The 24,494-nt window shown below is 33.3% G+C and overlaps 3 protein-coding genes across 5 annotated transcripts; 1 reads left to right on the forward strand and 2 right to left on the reverse strand.

Moving 5' to 3' along the window:
- Positions 1-527: 527 nt before the first annotated feature.
- LOC128218396 (claudin-5-like) lies at positions 528-4,695 on the reverse strand. The gene is made up of 4 exons (XM_052926063.1): positions 4,212-4,695; positions 3,687-3,841; positions 2,080-2,238; positions 528-1,261 (listed from the first exon to the last, which is right to left on the reverse strand). The coding sequence occupies exons 1-4, from the start codon at positions 4,286-4,288 to the stop codon at positions 1,095-1,097; spliced, it is 558 nt and encodes a 185-aa protein (XP_052782023.1). The 5' UTR covers positions 4,289-4,695; the 3' UTR covers positions 528-1,094.
- Positions 4,696-4,911: 216 nt separating this feature from the next.
- Positions 4,912-9,826, reverse strand: LOC128218397 (protein kish-B-like). The gene is made up of 3 exons (XM_052926064.1): positions 9,676-9,826; positions 7,759-7,890; positions 4,912-7,485 (listed from the first exon to the last, which is right to left on the reverse strand). The coding sequence occupies exons 1-3, from the start codon at positions 9,683-9,685 to the stop codon at positions 7,403-7,405; spliced, it is 225 nt and encodes a 74-aa protein (XP_052782024.1). The 5' UTR covers positions 9,686-9,826; the 3' UTR covers positions 4,912-7,402.
- A 147-nt stretch (positions 9,827-9,973) lies between these two features.
- Positions 9,974-23,292, forward strand: LOC128217416 (ubiquitin-like modifier-activating enzyme ATG7). 3 transcript variants are annotated; one of them, XM_052924560.1, is made up of 20 exons: positions 10,178-10,409; positions 12,921-13,072; positions 13,251-13,305; positions 13,571-13,688; positions 14,018-14,095; positions 14,657-14,770; positions 15,126-15,272; positions 15,651-15,739; positions 16,283-16,407; positions 16,792-16,882; positions 17,463-17,479; positions 17,745-17,872; positions 18,108-18,272; positions 18,843-18,894; positions 19,263-19,399; positions 19,992-20,159; positions 20,624-20,815; positions 21,114-21,194; positions 21,572-21,691; positions 22,406-23,292. In XM_052924560.1, exons 2-20 carry the CDS (start codon positions 12,928-12,930, stop codon positions 22,454-22,456), a joined length of 2,073 nt encoding a protein of 690 aa, XP_052780520.1. In that variant the 5' UTR covers positions 10,178-10,409; positions 12,921-12,927; the 3' UTR covers positions 22,457-23,292. The 3 variants fall into 3 exon arrangements, with proteins under 3 accessions (XP_052780519.1, XP_052780520.1, XP_052780518.1); XM_052924559.1 differs by lacking the exons at positions 10,178-10,409; positions 17,463-17,479 and adding an exon at positions 9,974-10,020 and having other exon boundaries at positions 17,728-17,872; XM_052924558.1 differs by lacking the exon at positions 17,463-17,479 and having other exon boundaries at positions 10,179-10,409; positions 17,728-17,872.
- The last annotated feature ends 1,202 nt before the right edge of the window (positions 23,293-24,494 follow it).

The following is a 24,494-nucleotide window of genomic DNA, read 5'->3' on the forward strand; positions in this document are numbered from 1 at the left end:
TTTGAAAGTCATTAACAATTTTGTGTTAAAGTTGTTGTTTTTGTGTCATAAATACAACATATGTTAACCAATCAGTAAGCTCAGTCAGAATATGGCTCAACATAAGACCAATGTGAATATGGGTCATCTCCGGTCAAAATCTAGGTCAAATCCTGATGAATTCAACAGTGTATATCCAATCCTCATGATACTCTGTCAGAATATTTTGCTGCATGATATTTAGGAACAGTGTTAATATAGGTAATCTCAGATTAAAAAATGGACTGGCGTGTATATGGGTAAGCAGCATTTTCTTTTCCTCTTTAACATACATCTGCCTGCATAATCTCATTAGCTAGAATAAAAAAAAATCAGGCTTCAATGCAGATTGTGCATAAACACCCTATATGACAATTAAAGACAACAATAATTGGTTTTGTCAGCCAATGCTTTCAACCTTGAGCCCAAAAGAATGTGATGTACCCTAGTTATCAAGATATCTCAATTTTAAAAGTTCATTGTAAAATGAAATAACCAGAAGTGTAATATCAAATTCAAGCTTTATAATATTTTCCAAACAAAACATATATCAACAAGTAATTAACATGTAATTAACTCAACAAAATAATATGAAACAATTTGCAAGTAATAATGAATACATTTTTTTATGAGACAAACAAGAGAATAATGTGAACATGTATCATTAAGGATATATTTTTATTATTATTATTATTATTATTATTATTAAAATGTTGTTCTTTTAAAGTTGCAATATTACTCACAAATAGGATTTACCTCAATTAATTAAAATGTTTTAATATACCAAAAAGGATCAATAAATGTCACAATCAATGGTCTATATAAAAACACGGTATTTCTACCTTATGAGACGATAGTAGATTGCAGTAAATCTTAGCACTCACCAATCATTTATATTTTTTGTATATTCAGCTATTAAATACACGTTACAATCTTGTTATCAGAAATTAATATTTTCCATAAATTTGTTATTTAGGAAAAGTTGAAGGTTCATCACTAAGAATTTATGTTTGTTATACATGTGTATGTATTGATTTGGAATAAGAGTGTCACTTTAAGGTTCTGTTTGCTCAAAATCAGTTGTCAGCCTGATATTTGACGGAGAAGGCAAACAAGATGTAGCCAGCTGAAACCCAAGCTGCAAGCCAACCAATGATAACGAGGGAGACGCACACATCCACATCATAATCAGACATCTTTGTCCGCGCCACGAACACCACCATTGTCAGCATGAGGAATACCCCTGGAAAAAGAAGCTGGGCGTTTTGACATGTGTATTGATATGCAAAATAGTCAGGGATTTAGAAAAAAAACTAGTATGTATATTATCTAAATACATCTTAAGGAACTTAATGTGCCAAACCCAGGCTGATTCTCTTTAGAAATCTAAAGCGTAACAGGCTTAAGTATATTATTTCCTTCAGTTAGATTACCGGTACCTACTAAAATAGTTAGTCATGATAATCTTAAAAATGGTTTCCTTTAGTTGTCTCAAATGTTTTAAAGGGAGAAAATACCACAGTTTAAATAAGAGTGCTTAGTTAGATCCTGTAACAAGGGACTTAAGATCATTCGAGAAACTTGAGCCAGCCATTATAGATTCATCAAACAAAAATATTCCCACAATAACAGACTACATGGGTATTCAAGACTATCCAATTTAAAGCAGTAATCCATACAGTGAAGATCATACGCAAAAGACTCACAATTCAGATTCATTCTGACAAAGAAAGTACAGATATACAACCCCGTCTTATCAATAAATGTATTATAGGATCACTCTTTTTTCATCAGTAACCGTCAAATTATATTTATTTCAAAACAATTACGAACAATTACGAAAAAATGGAAAAGTTGACACAAAGCTTGTTTAAATTTGCAAGTAACTAACGTTTCCATTGAATTTAAGACGCCAGCAGATTAAAATTGTATCAAAATGCAGTTCTTGATCTACTGTAATGATATGTTGCTGTACATCCATTCATGAGATGGCCCTAAAGTGTAGAAGTGAAGGAATGTTACTGAAGAGAGAAAAAGGTTGGAGAAAATATGTCATTTAACCTGAAGCAGTTCCGAGGCCAGCACAAATGAAGTGGATGCGGTTGTTGGTCTTGAACGGAAACGTAGCAAGGACAGCCATTACAAGGGCAGCAATCCCGAGAACGAGGCCTATAAACGCCAGGGCTCGTGTGGCGTTCATTGCTGTTTCATCACTTCCAGCTGGAAAAAGGTCAAACTTTTCATTGAAACAATTCAAATATTATCAATAAATGTTATTAAGTTTAACTACAGGCTCTCCAGCAATACATCTGAAAATAAAACTAGGAGAAAACTAGGATTTTTACATATAAGTGTCAGCTGGCTGTAAATTGCTTCTGTTTGGCATCACTTCAGCATAGGCAAACCTTGAATAACCAGGGATGAAGGTCAAACTATGAATCAGTGACATGAAATCACTACTGCCAGTAGCATTTCAAATCAGCTGAACATCTCTACATTGTTTTCTGCAAGAAAAATCTTCAAAACACAATGAAAACAGAAATTGAAACTTTCAGACATAATGCTGCAATTGAACTAGAACTCCGTGAGTCGGATGTGTCGCCTGACGAATTATTTACTGTCGACATTATAGCTGTTAGATTGGCATTTTATTCATTTATAGACAATGATGTTGCCATTTAACTTTCAAGTGTAGGTGGCATTTGATAGTTTACAAGATATGCCACGGACAAAACCTAAGCAAGAAAATTAACAAAGGGCAATAACTCTAAAAATATGGCAGCAAGAGTTACGGTTCTTGTGCACTGCACTTGCCCTCAATGAGATCTATCTAGCTATGAAGTTTCAAGTTGATACCTCTTATATTCTTCAAGATATGCTCCGGACAAAACTTTAAGCATGAAAATTAACAAAGGGCAATAACTCTAAACATATAGATGCAAGAGTTACGGTTATTGTGCACTGCACTTGCCCTCCATGAGATCTATCTACATATGAAGTTTCAAGTTGATACCACTAATAGTTTACGAGATATGCCCCGGACAAGTGAAAACAGGATGTGGACGCCAACAAAGGGCAATAACTCTAAAAATATGGCAGCAAGAGTAACGGTTCTTGTGCACTGCACTTGCCCTCAATGAGATTTATCTAGCTATGAAGTTTCAAGTTGATACCTCTTATATTCTTCAAGATATGCCCCTGACAAAACTTTAAGCATGAAAATTAACAAAGGGCAATAACTTTAAAACTAAGAAAGCAAGAGTTACGGTTATTGTGCACTGCACTTGCCCTCCATGAGATCTATCTACATATGAAGTTTCAAGTTGATACCACTAATAGTTTAGGAGATATACCCCGGACACGCGAAAATGGGATGCGGACGCCGACGCCGACAAAAGTAACCCCTATATGTCGTCTTTTTAGGCTACACAAAAACTAGGAATACTAGGAGCATTTTAGAAAAACTAGGAAAAACTAGGACCACTTCCAAAAAACTAGTAAAAACGTGGATTGGCTAGAGAGCCTGTAACTACAATAGAATTTGTAAAAGTTTCATTCACATAGTTATTAAGGTAGAACAGTTCAATACAGAGCTATACTGACATATTTTATGTGTTAAAAAGCAAAATCAAAAATGAATTCAATAAATAATGCCAATAAATTCCTACCTATTTCACCATATGTGCCACATGAGTCTGTATAAGTCGTCTCAGGGCTGAAGTTTATACAGTAGGTCCAGAGCCCTTGGTTGGTGATTGTTACTAGATCCCCCAAGGTCACCTCCGACCTCTCCCAGTATGGCAGACCTATTGCTAGGGTTGTCCTGGACATAAAAAGGCTTGACTATATGTGCTCGCTTGATAATAATGCAATAGAAACTGCAGAGACAAGCTGAATAGTCAACAATTAAGATCAAGATTCTATTAAGAGGCACAGGGTTAAGTAATATTCCAAGCATTATGTGAATCTGCACATGTGAACATGAAGAGGTTATATTTTCTTTGCCTCAACATTTATGCTGAATAAATCCCAAACAGAGTCATACTGTTTTGAATATAGTGCCATGATGGATGTCATGAAAGAGTTAACATATAATTAGAACTTAAGCAATGGTAGGGATTATGCCATAGTGCTCGTAATTGAGTTTTTCATGATAAAACATTGTTTATGTCCAAAACATAACATATACTTACAAGGCAATGGCACATGCCATCATGCCGATGGACGCGTACCCCAGTAAGTTGATACTAAACGGATATGACTTGAACATGGTGTATATCAGTCGGGTTATTCCAAAGTCTTAATGTGCACACTTAACAAGTACCTAACGGAAGCAAATGTCTGTATTTATCCCATAGAAGTCTGTCAGAAGAGTTTGCATATCTAAAATTTATCTGTGAACTGGAGCCAATGTAAGTGTTGTATCACTAGTACCATATCAGTACTGTTTCCCACTTTTCTATCATTTTCACTGACTGATTACAATATATTCCAACAGGCAACACATGTCACACATCAAATTATTCCTTTTTAAAACTGCCAATTATTTGAAATTATTTATTACAACTTAAAACTTGCTATGTCCACTCCATGGTAATAAATTTTAATGTACATGTACATCAATTCAATACAAGATCTTCATAAATTGGCATTGAATATTTTCACTGGTCATGGAATGGCGACTTCATTTAACAAAGGTAATCAAGCCAGAAATGAGAAGTATTCAAATAATATAGAAGACTATCAAATTACACTGTCTTTGTTTTCACCATATAAATATTGCTGTTTAATGCTTCCATTTGACACAATTTGAAATAAATACTGATTTTAATGATGTTCTGTTAGAAAACGCACATCTATATTAATTTTTTTAATTTATAAAATGGAAAGACACAGGTTTTTATAATTTATTTTTTGTAATTGTCATCACAGTCAAAGTTTATACATGCATATTGCATTAAATAAACATTAATTTTCTCCCTTCAAGAAAATTGTTAAATACATTGTTTGCATTTTATTTCAAATAAATAGGATCCAACATTCATTGACATTTCATAACAGTATGAAACGAGTTTGGGAAAAGTTATTAAGCAAGGTTTTGGCAACTTTTCATAAGCATATGAACTAAATGGCAATGAATGCAAGATTCTTATTATCCGATGACACATTTTTTGCCAAAAATGAAGATTTTATTCACTTTGAGTAAAATGTTGACATTGAATGCGTCAAAGTCAATTTACCGGTAGTAGAAAACTATTGTAATACAAGAAAATATGTAATGATTGTATTACACTGGAAACAAGCCATGCCATGTGATAAAAGTAGATCCCAAAAATAATAATTGTACAATAAAACACTTAAAATTTCCAACAAAACTATACTAGCAGAATAAAGGAGCAATGTCTGCCAATATACTTAATACTAGTAATAGTACTATAACAATCCTTTTAGCATATTTTAATAACCCATTTTTTCCATTTTCCCAAGAACTATTTCATATTGAATACAAATTCTATCAACCGTGACAAAATTCAATGACAAATATTTAGAAATCAACCAGGAGCATAAAAAAGTTCCATAACCACAAATTGGTGCCATTATGAAGGTCAAACCTAATAGCCAGTGGACTGTTTTAGATTTTAAAGGATCTTAATAATAATAAATCTTGATGTCATCACAACACAAATGGCAACACATTGATTTTTTTCCCTCAACTCAAAGTTAATTCTTAGAAATGGCTCAAGTTCAATTAACACATATACAGTCGAACCCCGTTAGCTCGAACTCCAAGGGACCGGCGAAAGTACTTTGAATGTCGGAAAATTCGAGCCAAGCGGGATTGTTTACCTTCAGTTTAAAGAAATCAGTCCTCTAAATCAAGTTTGAGCCTACGAGGAATTCGAGCCAAGCGAGTTCGAGCCAAAGAGTTTTGAATGAAGGTAGCAAAAAAGCAAAATATAACATAAATATTATTATAATTTATGATTCAAATCAACCACAATCTTTATTGAAACAGGCCACTGTCAAAGGAAAAAATGGCTTTTAGTTTTACTTAAAATTTAGTTTAAATAAGATTAAAAGTCATCCCTGATGATCAACATGCAGCATAGAAAGCTTAATTATATATAGAAGAGGAGAGGTAACTGCGCATTATAAGACATTCATTTATACAAATCAAAAGTTTGACTACTGGTATTTCATGCAGTTTACATCAATTATGAACCACATCTACTCTTGCATTCCACTATGCACATGTTTATATAGTGTGCTCTTCCATCAGGAGGAAAAAAAGAATATGCCATTTAATGTTGCTATCACTGGAGATATTTAAGACTCAGTATGACTTCACTTGAACAGTTTCTTCATCTTCTAGAACATCATAAAACATATAAATTTAACTCTCCCTCAATTCACTTACATACAAAAACCAGGATAATGATTACAAACAAATGATGTGTAGAAATAGAAGGCATGCTCTGAGCGATAGGCCAAAAATATGCAGTTATGATTAACATTTAAAGTTTTAAAGATGATCAGGACAAACAGGAAAAAAAAATTCAATCTTGATTGATAATTAACACATGAATAATACAAGAACATCATTATGAGCATTTAGATGATTTTAGTACATTGAGTACACTATAATTCTTTAACATTTTTATGTTATCATATCAACAATCACAAAAAGGCATTTATAATGTGAAATAATACTTTTTTTTCAATCATACCAGTACATGAAGACTTCACACACCAAATACTGATCACAATGTACAATCAAATGTGCATGAACAATGATATTTTTCACCCAAGCATATTTTCATACAACATGGCAATAATTGAAACATGATAATACAATACAACCCTCATATACAGTAAGCATTATACAACTATACATCTAACATGTAAACTGTATGTATGTTCCATTGAAATTATATACCACAAATGTAAGTATGAAGATATGCTTAACACAACAAATAGTTTATTGACTATTTCAGATTAACATACTGTTATTTTTTAACATTGTACCAATCGGTATTCCGATTACTCTCTAGAATATACATAATAAATATCATGGGTATCCCGGATTAATTTTAAGGTATGTTACCATGAAACAAAAACACTACATTATACATGTACTAACGAAAGAAAATAGTTACACTGAATTAAGTCAAAATAATAAATATCAAAACTGAAATAAATATATGAACTCATCCTTGATATCCAGAGATTCAAGATGTGATCTTCTGCATCGGTCTGCCCACACTGACAGCTTGTAGCACACCTGATCTTGAGTGAACAATCATGGGCGAGTGGAGGATGACATGTCACGGTGTAAAGGATGATTGAAGCACTATATCGAATTAGGAACACTTTCAAGGTTGTGCTATTTCAAGAACATCACATATATTGCCATCAGTGTCAGTGATAAAGCCACTGGTATGTGAAGTCTAGTTCCAATCACAGATGCTAAAATAAATATAATTACAATTATTATCATCATATTATATAACAACCAACAAATAACAGAAATATCACAAACATTTTTAAGTATCTACTGGTATATTTTTTTAATTTCTCTTAACTTATCAAAGGTGCACATTTAGAAACAGAAAAAAGGACAATTCTCATATTTAAATTTTTCCATTTTGTTTTACAAGTGTTTTGATAATTTTCTTTCAATTTGACACTGGGTAGACATGTATGGACTACATGTATGCCATCAAGCAAATTGATTCGTACCTTTGTAAAACACGCCAAGAAATCCCTTCTTTTCTGAAAGGAACCATTGTTTCAGCCTTGGGACCCGCCTCATGTAGGCACATGTACATATCACCAGCATGCTGAATACCAGCACACCGTCAAACGAGTATGCTGCAATAAAGGGAGGTATACGTTTCATTTTTTTCATTATCTAAAGTATTCCATGCATGGAACAATTTATAAATTTCAACTTTATTTTGAGCACTTTATCAAATGTAGGTAAAAACCATTGAATAATTAACAAAATTCATCGAGTGAATACCGAATTTTATTAATTTCATATGCAAGTGTAAAATAAATTTAAAATTTTAAAGTATCTTAATTGTAGATATATGTCATAATACATTGTAACTTTCTAAGAATGTTTTTAATTAATGACATACTAGTAAACATTTAAATAAATAGTGATTATTCATTCTATTGGGATGACTTCTTTGTACTATTTCGAGGGACACTACTCATATGATATTTATGTACACATTTGTTTTACTATATTTTCTTCATGTTGATTTAGTCCAAATAATTGTATGTGGACAGATTTTTTTACGATTTTTAAATTGCAAATCCTTCACATAAAAATTGTTTTGTCCCCATTTTGGGCTATTTATTCCAATTTGGAATCCGGGTTAAAACACATTATGTCTATAAAAGATCATCAAAACCATTAATCACCCTTATATATTATCTCATAAAAGTTCCTTGCACAAAAAAGTCAATATTAAACAAATAATTGTTTTTGTTTCATTCATGAGGGGCACTAGTCCAAATAATTGTATGTTGACAGATTTTTTTTAGATTTTTGATATGGTAAATCCTTCACGTACAAATTGTTTAGTATCAAAAGTGGGTAGTTGTTCTGATCAGGATTCCGGGTTAAAGCATACAGCGTCTATAAAATATCATAAAAACAAGAAAGATTACCAGATAATGTTATTTTATATTAGTTCCTTACACAAAAATTAAATATCCAACTTATAATTATGAGTTTGACGGCTTTCCTTCATTTCATTCTGTCAAAACATAACAATATATACATGAAGGGCACCTGCAAGGCTTCAGCGCACAGTTTTAAACTGCTCAGAACATTTCGGCCATGGCCGAATTGTTACGATTGTATAACGAGGTCTATCTCGAAGCTTTGTCGGAGGAGGCCGAGTTATTACGATTGTATCGAGTTGTTCCCCTTCGCATAATTGTTGTCTGTGTCAGTCAACTTTCGTTTTAGTGGAAAGGTAAACAACTTGTTTTAATGCATTAAATGCTTGTTTAGTGCAAAATAACATTACACTTACATTGTAAAGTATGAATATAACTCTTTATGATCAATTTCAACCATAAAATACTTCACTCAAAACAATTTCAATATTTTTGGCAATGTCTGTTATTAACACCCCCGTTTTTTGCACATTCCCGTTTAGACGTTAGGGATTGGAAGAATCCTGTATAACACAACACGTCTATTATTTTAGACTAGAGGGGCACCTGCAGTTCTCTACAAATGTTTCAATGTTTTTTACAAAAATGTTACGGATTACAAAAATCTGGTTTCAAATGTTTATTTTGTTAGACTACATGTTGATTAGGACACTTTATAGATTAGTTATATTACTTGATTAATTATATCATTCATATTTCTGTCGATCAGAATGTCTTAATTTGATCAAGAATTGGTTGAATCTAACCATGACATGAAGTATATGTTGAGGTTAATCATAGACATAGTCATTCTCAAATGCCGTCCAGGCTTCTTTTTTTAACGATACAGTATTTAGACTGGACTAAACATCATTAATAAAAGTCTGTGACTACACATAGACAGTGCATAATAAGTAACGAGGAATTGGGGTGTTCAAGATTAACTTAATTACTGGAAAATCATCATAACATTGTACAAACCATTAGTCATATTGAACGTTTAATGCATCTGAAAATCCGATACGTATGAATATGTTCAATCAAGTTGTTGATGTTGTCACCGGAAATTCACTTTAGTCGTGTTGATTAAACAATGTTAAATCATAAATAAATCCCTCAATAATCCTCTTCATATAATAATTTTAGGACCTTAAGAAATCAATCTATGTATATTAACGTTGTAAGGTAAATATTGAATTTATATTATGGTTATTTGACGACGTATTGAAAAATAATTACTAATCGATTAAAGTTAAAACAAGTTCAGGGTCAACTTGATTCGTACTCAAGCAAATTCGTCTGCATTAGTGTCAATAAGCAAATAAGGTATTTTGAGTTTCAGTCTTGTTGTAAAGAAGTGTTTTACCTGGACAGAAAGTTTTTTAAAATGTAGTTTAATCGTTATTATAAACATTTTCTTACCAGGGCTGATGACATTTGTTGTTTGTGTGATAATTAGGATTAATTTTATTCATATGATTTCTTTTTACCAATATCATAGTTATCATTATTCTGATGACCTGAGTTATTATCTGATTAGTACTGGATATCATTTGTATAAAGTGTTTCAGCATTAACATTGTGTGATTGTTTACCTTTTTTGATGGAAATATAATCAAAGTTTTTTTTCTAAAGATGTTTCGTACAACATGAGCTGATCCAGGAAATCATTAACTTAAGTCTTCTTATCTGCTTATAATTGTGAACCTTAAAAGGTGGGTATTACATGTTTAAGCATAAAGTGCATGTCATCAGGAGTGGTTGAAATTAGAACAAGCCCGCAAGCCCTGCACTGGGAAAATGCTTCTAGAGCATGCTCAGATTCTGGAATTTATATAGCAGCATTCTAAATTTTGATGCCAAGCACTAGTGTCAAATCTTGGGCTTGTTCAATCATAACACTAATTTTGCGGTCCTACTAAACACTGCAAAGCCTAGCAAAGTCAAGCAAAGTCATGTTTTTTTTTAACAAAGTAAGTTAAGTAGGACTTATAATCGTTATTTAATCCCGAAAAGATGACTTTGTCGTATTAATGACTTATTGTGAACGAGAATAAGGCATATTTGCATGATATCTGCATGATACAATATCTGAGTCAAGCAAAGTCGAGTAAATTGAAGCAAAGTCAGTTTTATTTTGTACGAAGTCAATGACTTAACACGCATAAGTAAAATTTAAATACAAAAAGATGTCTTTGTTGAATAAATGACTTAATGAGAAATAAAATACCGTTTACTTTCACGATACAATTTCTAATCAAAGATACGTCTAGCAAAGTCAAGCAAAGCCTAGCAAAGTCAGAGATATTTTGAACCTAGTCAATGAATTAACACTCATAAGTAAGATTTAATGTTATAAAAGATGTCTTTGTTGGATAATTGTTCTTATGGAAACAAAAAATATGCATACATGCATGCTACAATATCTAACTCAAGCTACGTCGAGCACGGTCGAGCCGAAGCAAAGTCTAGCAAAGCCTAGCAAAGTCAGATATATTCTGGACAAAGTCCGATTTATTCTGAACAAAGTCAATATATTAACACTCAGAAGTAATATTCAAATACAAAATACAGAAGGATGTCTTTGTTGAATAATTGACCATATTGGAACAAAAATTTGGCATTATAAACTTGCATGCTACAATATCAAATTAAGCAAGGTCTAGCAAAGCCTAGCAAATTCAGATTTATTCTGAACAAAGTCAATATATTAACACTCAGAAGTAATATTCAAATACAAAAGGATGTCTTTGTTGAATAATTGACCTTATTGGAACGAAAATTTGGCATACTTGCATGCTACAATATCAAATTCAAGGTACGTCGAGCAAGGTCTAGCTAAGCCTAGCAAATTCAGATTTATTCTGAACAAAGTCAATATATTAACACTCAGACATAATATTCAAATACAAAAGGATGTCTTTGTTGAATAATTGACCTTATTGGAACGAAAATTTGGCATACTTGCATGCTACAATATCAAATTCAAGTTACGTCGAGCAAGGTCTAGCAAAGCCTAGCAAAGTCATGGATATGTTTAGTAGGACCCCTAATTTTGATGATGCATCAGTTGAAACTTTAATTAAGGATATTTATGAACAGGAAGTAAAAGGTTAAGTCTGCCTTAAAGCGACTGTGATCCCCTCCATTTTTAATTCTAACGTGTATTCATCATCATCATTCGCCTCACTGTTTAACAGTATTTCCATGATTGTGGACATTGTCTTTATGCTGTAAGAAAAACAGAAGATTCCATCCCATCCCAACTCACAGAGCACACAAATTTTAAAGTCTTATTTTGTGGAAATTCAAACAAATGTGTTTGATCCAGTCAGATTCACAATGAAATCTGATGAGAGCAGACTGGATAACTTCTTTTTGAAGAGTCCAGTTCAAATGATGTTTATTTTCTTTGTATTATGCCTGAGAAGGTTGACATATTAAATTGCGCTGTTCATGCATGCGTCTGTCAGTATTTTTTTACCTCTTTTCGGGCTGTAACTTTGTCATGCAGTGGGCGATTTAAAAATAACCTGGCACAGACGTAAGACATACAAAGGCAACATGCTATGTGCAAGACCCACATCCTTACTAAGAAAGTCATGATCATTCTTAGAGGTTAATCATTAATTTATGGAATGCTGCATACATGTATATTTAGAATAGGTGATTGTTTTCGGGCTGTAATTTTGTCATGCACTGGGAGATTTAAAAATTACTTGTCATTATGAAATGCTTCATATTTGCACATACAGTTTAGATGGTCATGTCAGGGCTGTAACTTTGTCATGCAAGGGATGTTCAGCGCAAGGTGAAATGTTGTGCGAAAACACAGGTCATTTTCTCTGGATTTATTTCGGGCAAGTCCCAGGTTCCTACCTCTTAATTCATTGTCCCCCCACACTGGAAGTCAACAATCATTGGGTGTTGAATATATGCTTATAGTTTGTAAGCTCATCCTAATGAAGGCATACTTCATTGATCTGTCATGCACTTAACAGCTTTTGTTTCTTTTAATATATTTAGGGGAATAGGCAGTTGCGCTCTTTTGTGAAGATTCTTGAAGCGTTAACTGCGTCATCTTTTATAATAATAGTGATAATTAATTTCATAGGTTAAAGTGTGACCTAAAAAAGAAAGCGCTGGAGATTTAAAGTCTCTCCACATACCAAAAGAGACACAGTTTAAATCTCTGCTTATTTGATTGTTTTCATTTTTTGTTGCAGAGTTATAATGTCAGAGTCACCAAAAGCTCTTCAGTTTGCTCCATTCAGCAGTTTTCTGGATGGAGGTTTCTGGCACCAGTTATGTCACAACAAGCTCAATGTTTATGGACTGGATGACTCTCCCAAGCCCCTTCATGGAACATACTTCAATGGTAGTGTAGAGGTTTTCACCCTCCTTGGGGTTTTAAAAAGAAAAAAATGGCATGTATTTTACAGCCTTTACATTACTAAGTATTGGGGAAAAACAAAACCCATTTTCGTTCTGTATTTTTTATTTTATTTTTGCACTTGTCATTCATTCCCAAACTATAGACATGTTTTGCCATGTAGGTGATGCTGAGGGTATGCCATGTAGAATGAGTCTAGAGCACTCGTCTTTTGACATGTAAGTTGTTTCATCATTAGGTGTATGTACAATATTTTTAAATGTATGGCTACATTTTGTTTGCATAGTTTATGTCTCAGAATATGTCTGACATTCCATTTTAATCTGTTTTCATCTGTTCGCATAGATTGTTATCTTAAAATGATGATTATAAATGGACTAAAACTGTCCTTGCTTCAGTATTGAGTTATTTTTAAACTTGTTATTGCGTATCTTGGGTGAACTATACTATAGGTTTTCATCTTGACCCTCTTGTACATTTCAGGGAAACAAAGACACCAAGCCAGTGTTTCAGAGCTGAGGGAAATCTGTATAATAGGAACACCATTGATGACTTCAAAACCATTGACAAGAAAGAGCTACTTGACAAAGAAGGAGCAGAGGTTTGTTTAGATTGGTTTTTGGAAATTGATCAGTAAATTTATTACATATTATTTAACTTGACAACGCTTTCTGATAATACTTAAATGTACTTTTGATGACTTGTGAAATTGGCCAAAACTATTACATTGTGAAAAAAGGAGTGGAAAATTAAGAGCAATCTACAGTTATTCTTTAAAAAAAAGAGCTTTTGTCCCGATACAGCTTTGCTATTTAGCTTAAAAAAGATCAGCTAATGTGATGACCATTACATGCTCATTCTGTTCCAATACTTATAATCAAATTAAGAGATGTAAAATTGATTAATGTAATTCTTATCTGAATATTTCAGGTATGGAAAGCAATAACATCAGGGGCGGCAATCCAGAACCCCGGTTTGTTGAGTCGTCTGATGGTGCTCACATTTGCAGTAAGTACTGATGCTGCTGCCAGTGTTGGTTAAGTAATAATCACTGCACCCACCACCCGTGTTAGTGAGATTATGATTTAAACATATTATATTGCATGACAATAAATTTACACAATATATGATGAAGGAAATAAGAAAGAAATAGTGCAATGTAGCGAAGCTTACGTTCATATAAAAGGACATGCAAAGGGATTGGGCCATGAGTTTTTCCAACATCTGTTACGGCCCTTTCCCAAGTGAGATTATACATGACTACCAAGCGCAGTTGAACCATTTTTAATCACAACCGTCGTGGGTGAAGTTTTGTACCATATTGTCAAGGGAAGCATTTAATATGTAGTGTGTTCATGTTGATATAAAAATGAAGAATGAATGAAAACAATGAAAATCTTTCCAGAATGGTACAAGTAAGTCATTATTGTCTGCATCATTGTAATTATACATGGCATTATTTGATGTTTGATATTTACAAATATATTTATGTGTTTTTTCACTTTTAACACTCATGAACTAAATGGATCTTGGAGTTTGTTTTTTACCCTCATGTTTTTCCCGATGCAGGACCTGAAGAAGTATCATTTCTACTACTGGTTTGGTTTTCCATGTGTGTGCCCTGCAGAGGACTTCACCATTGCCCAAACCTTGTCAATGACTCAGGCATTTTGCCAACAAGAGGTAAACAAAGAAAAGGGGTTCATTAATGTGAGTTATTTTGCTAGTGGCTGAGTTAGTGTGTATGTAGCAGGACAATTTTTTTGTGCATTAGGACCAGTTTACACGTTCATTAATAGTCTCATATATATATATATCATTTTAATATTCCATAATTTAATATTTTTGTTAAATTGATACAATCTTAAACAAAACCAGTTAGAGACAATTTAAAAACTGTAAGGTTTTGACCATTAAAACAATTCAAGTTTGAATTTCACAAGTGCACATTCAAGAAAAAATACAATAAAAATAAAAATTGCTTTTACAGTATCTATGAAATCCATACAAAATGCCACTATTAAATCTATTTATGCAGCTTGACGAGCTGTTGGAGAATTACGTTACGTATCAGAGTGGACCAGAATGTGCATCGGGATATTTCACCCTTGTAAAGGACAAATCAGGGTCCAGCTTTTTTGACTCACTGGCAAATACCCAGAAACATCTAGATGCAGGGGAAAAAGTTTGTTTATACTATTATTTTTCTGTCAGACACTAGGAAAATGTTTGGATCTTTAAGATTGGATTTTGCTTTCTTATGAAAGCCAGAAATATGTCAAGTAATTATCTGAGTATATTCTATGGCATTTTCTCAATTACACGGTGGTTGATATTTTATTAAATCAATCAATTAAGAATGGAATTTAAATTATGTTGAATTTCAGTTTTAGAACACAACTAATTTCACAGATGGTCTTGGAAAGCAATCTTTACATGAATGGCACGCACATCCAAAATAGAATTACTTGTTAACACAATAAAATAATAAATAAAATGAAATAAAATAATAAATAAAATGAAAAAAGTGACATTAAAAATGAATATTCCCTTTTCTTTCTAGGTGGTGTTCACGTTTGCAGACCCCTGCACTATGCCAGAAAATCCAGGATGGCCTCTCCGCAGTTTCCTGGCCCTGATTTCATATCATTGGTGGGTACAGTAAAGATGGCACTATTTGAAAACAAGAGTGCCTGTGGAATTAAGGCAACTGCTTGTCTGATTAATTTTTTTTCGTTTTAATAAGAGGCATAAATCCAAAGTTATAAGCTATGGGCCTTTTATACATTGTCTCTGGCAACATGTGAACACAATTTTGTCTTGGAATTTTTTTATAGTTCTATAGTGAATGTTTTTGTATAACTGTACGACATCGACACCTAAGCAAAAACAGATGAGATAATAATGATGCCGTAAAGAGGCTATTATCATATATTAATTTGAACCTTTTGGCAGTCATAGAAATTAAACTTGAATAACCTAGCCCAAATGGTTGGCATCTTATTTCTTAGGCCTGCTTTACAAAACTAAAATTTGTTGAAGCCCGGAAGTGTTTGATTAGTGCAGGGCTTGCAGGCCTGTGTTAATTTTGACTGCTATGGTTTTGGTTGGTGCTGTTTGTAAAGTTTTGCATCAGATTAAATGAGTTACAAACTTCAGATTTTATAACAATTCGGTATCTGTTTTAATTTTTAGGGGAAAGCAACTAAGGGGAGAGGCAGTCGTGATGTGTTTTCGCTACAGAAGTAAAGCAGGACAGCATGACGCTGGTCACAGTCTGGTATTGAAAGTCAACTTGTCCAGTATGGATGACAAGTCTAGTGAGTGCTTGCTTGCTGATATAATTATCCATCTTTGTTAGTTTGTTGATGGAAGAAAGTCCAAGAATTTTGCCTTAGTGTTTTCAAGTTTTTTGTTACCAGCATGATTAAAAAAATATCTGTTTCGGGCCTTATTTTTAAGAAACAAACAAGTTGCAACATGACAACTTAAACAATGATGCTTTACATGTGCATGTGTTCCAAGACCCATCACCCTATCTGAAATATTGATTGAATTATTCTATTTATTGGCCTTGATGAAATGAGATGAATGGATTAGAGTCTGCTCAATATTGATTTTGTACTAAATTTCAGCTACATTTTTATTAACATCGTTATTTAATATACCATCTGAGAACTAAACTTGTGAGGATATATTTCCAGCGTGTCCACGGTGTGTGGGTTGGGAGAAGAATGAAAGAGGAAAGCTGGGGCCTCGCCATGTCAACCTCAGTGCTTCCATGGACCCTGCCAGGTACTGGTAGTGATGTGATGTATGGGTTGTTTTCTCTGCTAAAAGATGAAAATTACTTCAATTGTTTAGTCATTTGAGCCTTCTGTTGATTAATACAAATAAAACATTGTTTTTAGAGCAGAAAAGTACATGTACATGTAAATATGTGTACTGTCATGTAGTTTTTGCAATTTTTGTTTTCAAATCCGTGTGTGTTTGTTTCCCAGAAACCAGCTAATATTGATATGCCCTAAACCCTTTCTGTAACCTAACAACATCATTATTAACTTCAAAGAATTGTTTCAATATATTTCAGATTAGTGGAGTCAGCTATTGACCTTTATCTAAAGCTTATGTGCTGAGGACTTCTACCTAAACTTGACCATAAAAAGGTGCAAGCATACACTGTGTGCTGCTTGGGTCAAAACTTTTCTTACATTTTCCTCTATATTTCAGATTTGTGAAGTTTATAAGCTATTGACCTCAATCTGAAGCTGATGTGCTGAGGACTCTCTTCCAGCCCTTGACCTTGGAGAAGGGAAAACACACAATGTGTGCTGCTTTGGCTGGATATTTTCTAACATTTCCCTGTATATTTTAGATTAGCAGAGTCAGCAGGTGACCTGTATCTATTCCAGAGATTACTAGGTAGCATTTACCTTGACACTGTATCCAATACATGATATCTCCTAAAGAGTTCGAAGTCTTCAAAATATTCTCTGTTTTGTTCCAGATAAGCAGACATAGCAGTTGACCTTAGCTGGTGTGATGGAGACTGCTACTTGACCTTGACTTTTTGGCTTATACTTCTACACAGTTTTTGCATCTTTAGCTGGAACATAAATATTTTTTTCACTTTTTTACAGATTAGCAGAGTCGGCAGTTGACCTTAATCTGAAGTTGATGCGCTGGAGACTGTTACCTGAACTTGACCTTGACACAGTGGCTAAGACAAGATGTCTGCTCCTGGGGGCTGGAACTCTGGGATGTAATGTGGCCAGAAATCTTCTTGTAAGTCATAGAATTGAAACATCTCAGCTGAATTTGTTCGCTTTCAAGACTGTAATATTTCTGAATTATTTTTTACTTCTATTAAAAGTATTGAATATGATGTCCAAACAAACAAGTTAAGTAAACATTCCTTACTGCACCCTCTGTCATTCTAAATTAAATTGAGTCAATTACTGGTGTGTAACATTTAAGAAGGCCTATGTATGTCGCTGTCAGGTTATATACTTTTTTCCAGGGTTGGGGAGTGCGAACTATCACGCTGGTGGACAATGGTCGAGTGTCATACAGTAACCCAGTCAGGCAGACATTGTTTGTATTTGATGACTGCAGATCGGTCCCCGGTGGACGCCCAAAAGCTGAGGCTGCTGCAGAATCACTGAAGAAAATCTTCCCTGGAGTGGTGAGTATGAAGTGAATTGTTTCATAGTGGCTTTATATTTATATAATAGTTTTGTAACCATTGTATCATTGTATGTGATCATAAATAATTACGGTTTGTCAGCCTTTTACTAGATTCTAATGTAGCTTTGAAGGTGATCAATTTATTGAAATTCATGTAAGCCTGTTCTATAGATCCAGCTTCTTTTTCTAGTGTATGTCTGATTTTTATATTGTCTGTAGTTTCAGGCATAAAAACCATCCTCCTTATTGAGTCGGATTGTCATGCATTTATCCACAATATTGAACATATACTCAAGGAGATGTTTTTAACTTTTGAACATTACTTTTTCACCAGAGTGATGATGCTATGCGTACCATAGATTTATCATTATCAAACCTCTGATGAATGAGAGGAAGAGTCTGCCAAGAACAAAAATCGTAAAAAAACTTTTTCAATTTAAAATGATTAAAATGGCTGGAAATATCAATTGAATCTATGTGTTTGCTGAAAAAGTGTTAAATGCTGAAGTATAACAAAACATTGTTTAAATTTCGAAATCTTTGTATGTCTTGTGTTATCGTTTTACAGAATGCTGAGGGGGTCAGTTTATCCATTCCAATGCCGGGTCATACAATAACTGGTACGCATTAATTTTCAGTTCAGATAAAATATGTCTGGATTGTATCAGATTTCAAATTCATATTTCTATTTTTTAAATAAAAGACAATACAACATGTAATGCTTACACATGTATAATGTGAAAAAATATAATAATTTTGTTTATTATTACTGACTTGTTTTGCTATTACCACAAACGACATGTAGCACATTTGCAAATTACAGTAATTGGTTAAACTTTTTTTATGAATTACAGACAAATTGAAATGTTCTTTAGTGATAAGTAGAATTTTTATAATGTCAGACACCAGCAAGGGTAAATTTTCAATTATATGTGTTTAATAATCTTTATATAATTGTTATATTTGATCTATTCTTCAATTTATTCAGAGAGTGCAATAGAGCAAACACGAGCTGACGTCGCTCGTCTTGCGGAGCTAGTGGAGTCACATGACGTGATCTTCCTTCTCCTAGACACGAGGGAGAGTAGATGGCTGCCAACTGTCATGGCTGCAGCTATGGGAAAAGTATGTTCAGTTTTAAAAAAAAACAGATTCCAGCAAATTTTGATATTTTACAGATTTTTCCCGAAAAGAAATCTTTAAGTTATTGTTTTCAGTGTTGGATACTTAGATTATAACCAACACTTCAAGCCAACGAAATCACTGATAAGCCTCATATAAGTGATCATAAACAACTTAAGAGACATAACGTCATAATTTGGTTCTCTGTCTGCAGAAAACATGTGACATGTTTAATATAAGTCAGTTGGAACATACATGTATAGAGTAAAATCTTAATGATTAAGAAGAACTCCTTGGCTTCACTCTGCCATTCTTAATCATCGAGATTTCACACAAAAAAAATCATTTATTACATCGAGTTGTTTTGATTAAAAAAAAGAACTAGTCCAAGCTTTTTCAATACTTTTCAGAGGTCCAGCTAGTGTCACTTTCTCATGACCTCTATAGGTGGTCACCAGTTCTGGTCTTTACCCAGAAAATAGACTTAAGCTTAAATCAACTAAACTAAGGGCTTTTCATTGATAAAGTCAAAATAGTTTGAGCTTGTCTGTTTTATTAAAGATAATGATATTGTCATAGGTACCTTCATTTGTAGACTGTGATATGTACAGCACTGGGATTTGACACATTTCTGGTGATGAGACACGGTAATCAGTCATATGAACCGGTTCCTAGCCCTGGACCCACACAGAAGCTGGGCCAAATGATCACTGGGGACCAGCTTGGGTGCTACTTCTGTAATGACGTCGTTGCTCCTGGGGATGTAAGTTTCATTAAGACTAAAAACACTAAAGTACTGGAAGAAGTGTACATGCATATGTACTTACCATGGTTCATTTATCGAATCAGACTTTTGGATGAACAAGTTGTAATTCTCATACTAGTGCCTGGCATCAATTTTTTGTTAACAAGCCTATCTATATGATTTTAGCAAGCCTGGTTAGCATTTACCACTGATGGTTGTTAAGAAATTGAGATTTAAGTAGCACATGCAATGAGTATGATTATTAAAGAAACAAGTTTGTATTCGTTCATTTTATGGGCTTTTACCTGTAAATTGTTATGACAACTTTTAATGAAACAATAAATATAATGAAACAATAAATAGTTTAGTTTATAAAATTCATCAAACTTTAAAGAAATTGCATTGCCACTTTGCAAACTATTGCAAAAAAAAAATCTGCATTCTTTCAATGGCATTACCAATTCTTAATTGTGACCGTCAAGTCCACAAGAGACAGGACCTTGGATCAGCAATGCACTGTGTCAAGACCTGGGATGTCATTCATTGCCAGTGCTCTAGGTGTGGAGTTACTGGTCTCCATCTTACAACACCCAGACAAGGGCCGCGCTCCAGCAGATACAGGAAATGAGGAAGCCAGTGATCATCCTTGTCCTCTTGGGCTGGTCCCTCATCAGGTAAATTTTGGTTTCAAAATGATTTGAGCTTGTAATTTGTTGCCATGCTCCAATGTTGAGTTACTGGTCCCACATCAACTAATTTCAAGATGGAGAATATTTCCTTGACATAATGGTCTTTTATAGGATTCATTGTATTCTTGGGACACAAGTAAGATCTTTTGTTGACAGCAAATAACATATGTATGTACCATGCATCAAAACCAATACATAAATCTGCATGATTTTATGAGCCAGGTTTTCAGCTGTAAAATGCTTAAAAATGAACTTGTTTCAGACGAATTTTTCTGTTTTTCAGATCCGAGGTTTTTTGTCCCGATTTCAGCAAATTATGCCGGCCAGCAGAGCGTTTGACAAGTGTACCGCATGCTGCCAAAAGGTAAGGCTGCTTTTAATACATGTTTAGGTTCAAAACAGTAACTTGATGCTACGTTATTTTCAGGAAAATGATTAAGTGACTCCATCTGTTTGTACTCCAAATTGATAAAATACTATCTAAAACTATTGGCTAGTTTGCACCTAAAAGTAGTTTGATTGACCAACAGTAATTTTTGATGGATATTGACCAATCAATAAATACTTTGGCTTACTTTAACCAAACCAAGAAAATAACCAGTTTTGTGCTATTGGCTGCAATATTTTTAGGAGGTCAGAGCAGATATCCAACCCAGGACTCTGGTTCAGATTTGTATAATGCTTATTGCTGAGAACAAATGCCAGATACTAGTATATTAAACTTATTGTATTATCATCTAGGTTATAGAGGAGTACCGTAGTGGGGGTTTCAACTTCCTGTTAAGGGTGTTTAATGAGCCCCACTTTCTGGAGGACCTCACCGGCCTGACACAGATGCACCAGGAGACTGCCGAAGCAGAGGTACTTTTTACTTATTTCTTTCTCTGTTTTTCGAAAAACAATGGTCAAGGTATTGGGATGGACTTGGGGTCAGTATTGGCATTATCATGCATAAACCATGGCCAAAATGTCCAAATACTTAAGGTAATCATATGAAAATTAAAACACATGTTGCCAGAGACTATACACACATTTTTTGCAAGACCAACATCTCTTGCTTTAATAATTGTCTCCTTGCTCTAATGGAAAAAAACAACAGACAAGCATTGGCATCCTCTCCACAACACTCTTCTTCGTCATTTACCAAAATGATACTGAGATTACATTCTCAATTAAATCGAAACTCTTGCGTTTCCCTTGTGTGATTTTAGAGGCAGTTATATTTATTTAAACAATTAAACAAAATCATAACTTCACACAGATGGCTCAAAAGCTTTGATATTATTTTATGTAGTTCGAATATAAAAATAAATTATATGAGTTTAATTGGATACATGCTTGTTATGTGTAATTTAGTTTTATATCAAGCTTTGGCTTTCAATACATTGTACATTATTCATATGTAAGTTATTGGTGAAAATGCTACATGTATGAAATATAGCTTTAGACATTTACATGCATTTCATTATTTCCTTGGCAATCTTGATCCAATTTATTAATTAACTACAAATACATACTTTCATATATTGTCACTTTCATTCAGCTGGTATTAAACTGTTTTGATTGTGTTTGCAGATCTGGGACTTTGATGATGAGGAATCATTTTCTAGCATGGAGGCTTCCTGATTAAGTGGAAAACTTTACAACTTGAGGTGCTTCGATTTTATGTCCTAGATGTGACTGCACAGTCATTTAAATTGGACAGCAAAACGGATCAAATTTCAGAACAGTGACTGATATTGCAATGTATTTTGACTGTTATTAGACAGTAGGATTTTAATTATATTTCACTGTTATATTTCTATAAAGCACGGCAAAACATATAACAGAAATGGATAACATTAAATAATGCGCACATTATATAGCGATGTTGTATGTACACGTATTTAGCTGTATAAATCAGCAAATAAGTAAATTATGATATCACATGTTTATTATTCAATTTCTTAATTTATTAAACTTGTTTTCTAAAGTTATTGGCAATGTTTGCTTTTATAGATTATAGAAAACTCTTTATAATACATGTTATTGTTGCAATAAAATCATTAAAGATTTGAAAAATGAAAACTAAAATTACTCATTTATGTCCTATGCTTTGCAAATGATTTTTGGTTTATCATACCAGGAATATATTTTGTACTGTAATAACTTGACACAAATCTATGACATACAGTGGTCATTAAATTATTCATCTAATTCAAATTTACCTACATGTACCATTATTTTAACAAATCCTAAAGAAGTAATCAAATTGTCGTGTTTAATTTCATAATTTCTTCTTTGTTTATATGTATGTTTAATTATTTGTGTCCAAATGTTACCAAGTTCAATGAAAATAATGAATGATAAATTTGTTTTTTCACTGAAAATTTATTTATAAACTTTTAATCATATTCATTCAATTCTAATGTCAATATTTCCACAATAAGAAAATTGTTAATATTGTTTTATTAAATAAATAAATAAACACTCTTTTTATTTATATTATTAGTTGTTAAGTTATAACTTTTATGTTCCTGAAAGGGAAGGAATATAGTTAACACACTGTCCGTCCGTTTCGTAAGTTTGTCCATTACAACATTGTCTCAGCATCATGGGAAGTTGTGTCAAACATTCCTGCTCGTTTCAAAAAGATCAAGCTCACACTTTGAGGTTAATGTTATATAATATGAATTTTATAGAAATAATTCCTGTTTCAGCCAAGTCTATTGCTATTTAGAGGAACTCAATCAAATTCCACAGAACTGTACAGTACCATGGAAAGGTGTGTCAGTCATAAAATAATTTGCATTCTCATTTCAAAGGTCAAGGTCACACTTAGAGGTCAATTTTGTACAACATGCAGTGTTCTCAAGAAGAACTGGTTGCCTGCCAAAATGGACAGTTTAAATGGCAGTTGGCAGGATTCAAATTTGGGTTGATAAGTGAATTTTAAAAAGAAAGTATTTGAAATGGTTCAAATGAAACTTGTTGAGAACCCTGAAAATGGACTTCATCCCAATACTTCAGACATAACTATTTCATTGATGATGGGAATTCAATAAAACTTAACAGAATTGTTAAGCGTCATGTGAAGGTGTGCCATGCAATACAATTTTATTTCATGTTGAATGTCAAGGTCATACTTTGAGGTCAACCATATACAATATCATATTGTAAGTTATGGCTGAGACACACCTATTCCTATGAAATTCTTACATATTATGTAAGAATTTCATAGGAATAGGTGTGTCTCAGCCATAACTTAATAACTTTTATAGGGAATTCATTGAAACAAAGTATTGTAGAGCATGATGTGTGTCATGCATTCAATTTGTTGATCTCTTTTTAAGATCAATGTCACTTTTGGAGGTCAATAATGAACAATATGGACTTCATAGTAATACTTCCTTGTCTAAGACAGAACTTTTTTAACCATTATTCAGATTTCTATTAGCTTTTCCAGAATTCTAGAGCTCCATGATAGTGTGTCAAGCATAAAATCTGTACTTCAGTCTTTTTTTTAAAGGTTGAGAGACACTTTTAAGCCAATATTGTACAATATATACCTTTAGGTGCTACATTGACCTGGTCATAATCTAGGTCAAATATTTAATCAGGTTACTAGGTATTTCAAGGTTATAATCTGACCTACATGATGCTCCAAATATGGCCATAAATGGCA

The sequence above is a fragment of the Mya arenaria genome, chromosome 14 (genome assembly GCF_026914265.1).
Source record: "Mya arenaria isolate MELC-2E11 chromosome 14, ASM2691426v1".
NCBI classification, from domain to species: Eukaryota; Metazoa; Mollusca; class Bivalvia; order Myida; family Myidae; genus Mya; species Mya arenaria.

Bases quoted from the DNA above. Each gene is read 5' to 3' on its own strand.
- LOC128218396 (XM_052926063.1), bottom strand. From the start codon at position 4,288: ATGTTCAAGTCATATCCGTTTAGTATCAACTTACTGGGGTACGCGTCC. The intron at 2,239-3,686 runs GTAGGAATTTAT...ACCTTTTTCCAG, and splicing joins TGGCACATATGGTGAAATAG to CTGGAAGTGATGAAACAGCA. The intron at 1,262-2,079 runs GTTAAATGACAT...TTCTTTTTCCAG, and splicing joins TGGCCTCGGAACTGCTTCAG to GGGTATTCCTCATGCTGACA.
- LOC128218397 (XM_052926064.1), bottom strand. The intron at 7,486-7,758 runs GTACGAATCAAT...TATTTATTTTAG, and splicing joins TCTTGGCGTGTTTTACAAAG to CATCTGTGATTGGAACTAGA.
- LOC128217416 (XM_052924559.1), top strand. From the start codon at position 12,928: ATGTCAGAGTCACCAAAAGCTCTTCAGTTTGCTCCATTCAGCAGTTTT. The intron at 18,895-19,262 runs GTACGCATTAAT...CAATTTATTCAG, and splicing joins GCCGGGTCATACAATAACTG to AGAGTGCAATAGAGCAAACA. The intron at 20,816-21,113 runs GTAAATTTTGGT...TCTGTTTTTCAG, and splicing joins TTGGGCTGGTCCCTCATCAG to ATCCGAGGTTTTTTGTCCCG.